At 36.0% G+C, this 6,963-nt stretch overlaps 1 protein-coding gene across 1 annotated transcript; it reads left to right on the top strand.

Moving 5' to 3' along the window:
- Positions 1–1,205: 1,205 nt before the first annotated feature.
- On the top strand, positions 1,206–6,330 carry irx3b (iroquois homeobox 3b). Its single transcript, XM_056451850.1, has 2 exons — positions 1,206–1,537; positions 5,164–6,330. The coding sequence occupies exons 1-2, from the start codon at positions 1,334–1,336 to the stop codon at positions 5,989–5,991; spliced, it is 1,032 nt and encodes a 343-aa protein (XP_056307825.1). The 5' UTR covers positions 1,206–1,333; the 3' UTR covers positions 5,992–6,330.
- Positions 6,331–6,963: the final 633 nt, after the last annotated feature.

The raw sequence follows: 6,963 nt of genomic DNA, 5'->3' as shown, positions 1-6,963 counted from the left end.
TTAAATATACTTTTGTTATTCTTATTATAATATATTTTTGTTTGTTCTCCTTTTCCCCTCATTTCATTTACTCTTAAATCTAATACACACATTTTCCCTCTTTGTCTTGTTTGTAATGTCGATGAATAGTGATATTATCATCTGCTTCTCGGGATAAAAAGCGGATTAGTTTCTGTGAAATAAGATTCATAATGTGTTTATAACAAACCGATGGAGATGTAATCTCAGCACATGTTTTTGGAGGACAATAACGCATCAATATGCCTCTTCAGGATTTATTTCATCTTTTCCTGGAAAACCAATACTGTATGTTTTGTCTCGCTGATTTAGATGTTAACAGACTCGTTTAATCCACTGCAGAACTATATGTCTTTAATATGACGAATAACTAGCTCTTCCGTTATTTTACTAAATCCACATGTCTGTTTAAAATACGTCGCACGTTTTAATTTAATAGACATGTATGTTTAAATTGCGTTTTTATAACAATCATATTATTCTTATTTTATAGAGACGAAATAAAAATAGGCCATCATCTGCATGGGCAAAGCCTTCATTTCGTTAAAGTGACAGTTCACCCCAAAATAAATACGACTTACTCTCCCTCGAGTGGTTTCAAACCGTGTTTCTTCTGTTTATTCTTAATAGGAAAAAGCATAATTATTATATTAATGTAATCTATCATTAAATGTAATACATTTTGAATAATGCTTAAATAACCATGGACTTGCATAGTATTTGTTCTACTGATTATAAAAGTCGAAGGTTACAGGTTTACAGCAATATTTGAAATATCTTCTGTGTTCAACAGAAAAAGGGAAACCAATAAAGGTTTAAAAACAAGTCTGAGCAGGCTAAATATATTGTATAATTTAAATTTTGGGGTGAACTATCCCTTTAAATTGGGATAATCATTTTTTATGATGACATCTATATAGATTGTTCAATATATATATATATATTTACACGAAAACAAAACGTGTTGCGATTAAACAGCAAAATAAAGTCTGAAATCTGACGACTGACATTAGGTGTGTGTGTTTGTGTGAGTGAGAGAGAGAGAGAGAGAGAGAGAGAGAGAGAGAGAGAGAGAGAGAGAGAGAGAGAGAGAGAGAGTTTTCAGAGGAGGGCGGGGCCTGTGAGACACTAGAAATGTCAATCACTCGAGTGTTGTGAACAATCCCACTCGATCTAAATGTGACCTCGGTGCACCGCAGACCGGAGAGCGGCTTTAACTCTCAGCGAGACTCTCCGCGAGTTTCCCCGCAGTCCTCCCGGTGTCAAAGGCGAGATCTGTGATTCTCCTTGCACCGCTCGGACCTTTGGCAGCAGCATGTCTCTCCCGCAGCTCGGCTATAAGTACATCAGACCGCTGTACTCCACGGAGCGGCGCGGCGGCGCGGAGATCTCGGTCACCGGCTCGGGTTCTCTGTCCAGCGCGCTTTCCGGTGTGTACGGAGCTCCGTTCGCCAGCACAGCGCAGGGATACAGCGCGTTTCTGCCCTATTCCAGCGACCTGTCCGTCCTCAACCAGCTGGTGAGTCCATGGACACTTACGAGATTATTAAGGTTGAGAAAATAGCTCAAATTTGATCCCCTTAACCGCGCTTCTCAGAAATATAATCAAGTACAAAATGATAACTTTGCTAACCCCTTAGGTAACTTATTTAATTCGCCAACATGCGCTAGGTAACTTATTTAATTTAATTCACCATCATGCTCTGGGTAACTTATTTAATTCACCACCATGCTCTGTTTTAAACAACACCTTTTGCGTATTTTAATTCTAAGTATAATGATGACACTTTACAATAAGGTTGTTTTCAATTTAATTCAAGTTTATTTGTAGCGCTTTTGAGAAATAATTATTGTATCAAAGCAGCTTTACAAAAGGTATTAGTAAATGGGTATTAACGTTAATGTATTTACTAATAATCTTGTAAAGCATTTATTAATCGTAGTACAACATTAACTAATGCATTATTAAAACCCAAAGTCGCGCTTGTTATCATTATAGTTAATCAGTGCTACCATTTGTTTTTATTTTCTTATTCTTCTCTCTTTTATTCCTGTTTACGCACTTTGAATTGCCACTGTGTATAAAATGTGCTATAAAAATAAACTCTCCTAGTTAATGCACTGTGAGTTAACATGTTAATTAACTTAAATAACATTAACGTAAACAAACAAATACCGTAATCACTGTATTACTATTAGTTTGTTTATGGTAGTAAATACATTAACTAATGGACCATTATTTTAAACTGTTATTGTACTTAAATAATACTTAAATTGTACTTTATGTCTGTTTGACGAGTTTTTTAATATTTTAATCCATTTCGGGGAAAAACATCCGCGCTTCTTAGAAATACAATCAAATACGAAATGATAACATCCCTAAAGCTCCAGGTAACTTATTTAATTCACGAACAGGCTCTTGGTGACTTATTTAATTCTCCAGCATGCTCTGATTTAAACAGCTTTTTGTGAGCGTATTTTAATCTGAAGTATATATATTTATTAATTCTTTTCTTTAATTGTTTTTAAATCGGCTCATTATGTTAAAGGTGTTGCTGTGGTATTTATTAGATATATGCAGTGTTATTAAAACTGCGCATAATGTATAAAGACTCCGCTATTTAAGAGAAAATGAAACCAATCGTCATTTTCACGCCTTTTCAACATACATTTTTTTGCAGAAACGAGAATTTAATCACACAAGGAAACAATATTAGTTCATTAGCATTTTTAAATGGACTTCGAATAAATACAAAATAATATTTAGATGCATAATAAACGCCTGTGCAGGAAACAAATCTTTGTGAATAAAAACTTTGCACCATTAAAGAAATGTAACTGAAGCAGATAGGTAGATATGAAGACTCTTTAGATATTTCATTTAGTTTTAAATGGTTAGATTAAGACAGAATGATTTGTTGAAATGTTAAATTTGCAATTGTTATTTTTCGATTGTCCAAATTAGGTTTAAAAAGGCAACACCTGATTATTTCTTTTCGCAATGTAAAGGTTGCTAAAATCGTTTGTTAACACGTTACAATGAGGCTGTATTAGATAATGTATTCACTAACATTAACAAACAACGAACGACACATTTATTAGTGTTTATTCATCTTTGTTAACATTAGTTAAATGAAAAGAGTGGATTAACTAATGTTAACAAGCACAACCTTGAATTTTTATATTACATTAGTAAATATTGAACTATAATAAATGATAATAAGCTCGTGTTAATAAATACACTCACATAATGAAAACTTTGTATAAAGTTTGAACTAAAATGATTTATTTTTACATCTTTTACCCATTGTTTTTGTCTAAATGTATGTCTTTTCTTTTTTTTCTTTCTTTTAATTTAGAACATTAATATTAAGACTCTTAATTACTAGTTAGCTTCTTATTAATAGTTAGTTGTTAGGTTTAGTATTGGGCAGGATTAGTGATGAATAAGATCACACATTATGCGCAGTTAATATCTTAATAATAAGCAGATAATAAGCTATTAGTTAACAGTGTGAATTGTTAAACTAAAAATTCTTCCCTCTCACATCTTTACCCATCATTTTTGTCCATATTTAGAATTAAACAACTGAATATTTCTTCCTTTTCTTCTGTCTTTCAGTCCCATGTTATTTTAGGTGGCCTTAACTACTATGTACTTACATAAAAAATAAATACCATGTTCTTTACTGTGTACTGAAGAACACTTAAGGAGCTCGAGGTGGGATATGGGTTAGAGACAGGTTTAAGGGTGGGTTCAGGTGTAAGGGATGGTCAACAGTGTAATTATAGAAATTAATGACAAATGTAATTACATGGAGGTATTTAATCAATGTAAATACATGTATTTACACAATAAGTACATTGTAATAATTATTATTTATAGTGTAAGTACATAGATAAAGCCACCTATAAAGTGGGACCTTTTCTTTCTTTCTTTCTTTCCCTTTTTCTTTTTCTTCTGTTTCCTTTTCTTTTATCATTGTTTTTCCTTCTTACCCTCCCTCCTCCTTTCCCACTATCTTTCATTCCTTTTTCCTTTTCCCTTCTTTGATTTTCTTTCATTCTCTCCTTCTTTCATTTTCGTTCTTTCCTTCCTTTCTTCATTTTTCTTTCTTTCTACCAGCTTTCATTCTTTCTTTTGTTCTTTCTTTCTCTTTTCTTCTTTTTTTCCATTTCCTTCCTTCATTTCTTCCTTCCTTCATTCCTTCTATCATTTCCTTCCTTTTTCTTCTTTATTTTCATAATTTTCCTTCATTCCTTCTTTTCTTCCTTTATTCTATAATTTTCCTTCCTTCCATCATTTTCCTTCCATCATTTTCCTTTCTTCTTTCCATCCTTTTCCCTCCTACCTTCCATAATTTTCCTTACTTTCTTCCATCATTTTCCTTCCTTCAATAATTTTTCTTCATACCTTCCTTCTTTTCTTCCATAATTTTCCTTCCCTATATAATTTCCTTCCTTCCTTCCTTCTATCATTTCCTTCCTTCCTTCCTTCTTTTTATTTTCATAATTTTCCTTTATTCCTTCTTTTCTTCCATAATTTTCCTTCCTTCCTTCCTTCCTTCCTTCCTTCCTTCCTTCCTTCCTTCCTTCCTTCCTTCCTTCCTTCCTTCCTTCCTTATTTTCATATTTTTTCTTCATTCCTTCTTTTCTTCCTTTATTCTATAATTGTCCTTCCATCATTTTCCTTTCTTCCTTCCATCATTTTCCCACCTTCCTTCCATCATTTTCCATCATTTTCCTTCCTTCAATAATTTTTCTTCCTTCCTTCCTTCCTTCCTTCCTTCCTTCCTTCCTTCCTTCCACTTATCGATTTTTTGTCAACTTATATAATGAAATAATCACGTTTTCCTCAGGATCACACGCGTATGCTAATAGACCATTTTGAGGGATGTAAACAATAACAACGGTCCTAACGTATTTCCTGTTTTACATTTTTAATTTCCATAGCTTCAGAGAATCCTGAAAGGTCCACATACTGATAAATAATTTTATGACAGCAGATTTAACATGAAGTTATGATTGAATTGCCTCTTGTTATAGTTATGAAATAGTTTGGGAACAAGCAGGAAATGTTCATGGTCCAATGACATCCTCACATTGAAATGGTCAATAACAGTCTGACTTGTTCTCCATCTGCAGGGCTCTCAGTACGAGTTTAAGGACAGTCCAGGGCTCCAGCATGCAGGGTTCCCCCATGCGGCCTTCTACCCATATGGACACCAGTATCAGTTCAGCGACCCATCCCGACCCAAAAATGCCACCCGCGAGAGCACCAGCACCCTGAAGGCCTGGCTCAGCGAGCACCGCAAAAACCCCTATCCCACCAAAGGAGAGAAGATCATGCTGGCCATCATCACCAAGATGACCCTCACCCAAGTGTCCACCTGGTTCGCCAACGCCCGCCGGAGGCTGAAAAAGGAGAACAAGATGACGTGGGTCCCCAAAACGAGAACCGACGAGGATGGAAACGTGTATACAAGCGACAACGAGGACGCAGAAAAACAAGACGAGGATGAAGAGATAGACCTGGAGAACATCGACACGGAGGACATCGAAGATAAACAGGATTGTGACTATCAGGATGACGAAAAGTCAACATCTAAAGTTTCCGTTTCTGAGGAATACGACGATGCCAGAGCGGAGAAGAGGATTATTGAGGACAAGGAACAAATCAAGAAGAGTCCAGCAGAGGAGCAAGAGCCATCCAATAACGCAAGTCCAGCTCTAAAGCCAAAGATCTGGTCTTTGGCTGAAACCGCAACGACCCCGGACAGTCCTAAAAAGACGTGGATTCAGAGAAACTGTGACACTCAGCCTCTTAGGAATCCCCTTCACGTTCAGAACTGGACCAAAATGGCTCTTTCAGCCCATCAGATGGCCTTCACTAGCCATTACCTCGGACTTAAACACCAGACCATCTCAAACATACACGTGAAACATGCAGAGCAGAGGACTCACAGCTTATGAAAACCATCATACACACTGTATAAAACAAATCCGTAAATCAACAGCTTTTCATATTTTGTGATTCATGTTTCCTCTGCACTCAAACAAAACAAATGTTTGCTAATTCAATTCAATTCATCTTTATTTCTATAGCGCTTTTACAATGTAGACTGTGTCAAAGCAGCTTCACACAGAAGTTCTAGTAAATTGAAACTGCGTCAGTCCAGTTTTCAGAGTTGAAGTTCAGTTCAGTGTGGTTTAAATTTCACTGTTGAAAGTCCAAACACTGAAGAGCAAATCCATCCATGCGCAGCTCTACAAGTCATAAACCAAGCAAGCCAGTGGCGACAGCGTCGAGGAACAAACGTGCTTATAAATCGCATTGTGGGATCTTGGTCTTTCCGCCGACAACTTTAGACATTGAAATGTTTGGAAAAAGTGACTTTATTTGAGATTTTTAATAGTCTAAAGTGATATTGTAACAAGGGTGCTGGACAACAGGGTTGAGGATCCACGTGCAGTTTATTGAAAGCTTAGTCAGGCAGACAATGGTCAACGGGTAAAGTCTAGATCGGAAAGGAGGCTGGCCGGAAGTGCGATATGCACATCAATTTAGCAACATTTTTTGTGACACTGTATAACAATAATACATTTTTTAACAGTACTGTAACGGTTGGGTTTAGGGTTTGGGGTGGACGTAAAAAAAAACAAATGATTGGGTAAATAGATAGCATAAATAATACTCTGTATAATTACTGTTTTTACATTACTGTGACAGGTGGGTTTAGAGTTGGAGTAGGGGTAGACGTTAATAAAATACAACAAATATATCCAATATATATATCCAATCTAGCAGCAACCTGGTCAACAGGAACAAACAGAAGGACAATCCAAAAGCGTAGTCAGGTCACAGGCAAAAGGTCGATACCGGAAGCAGTCAACGTAAACAAGGGAACAAGGCAAGGGTCAAAACACGGAGAGACTACAATAGGA

The sequence above is a fragment of the Danio aesculapii genome, chromosome 25 (assembly GCF_903798145.1).
Source record: "Danio aesculapii chromosome 25, fDanAes4.1, whole genome shotgun sequence".
Lineage (NCBI taxonomy): Eukaryota > Metazoa > Chordata > Actinopteri > Cypriniformes > Danionidae > Danio > Danio aesculapii.
The sequence above is the reverse complement of the archived record's forward strand: the minus strand, read 5'-3'. Positions and strand labels throughout refer to the sequence as shown.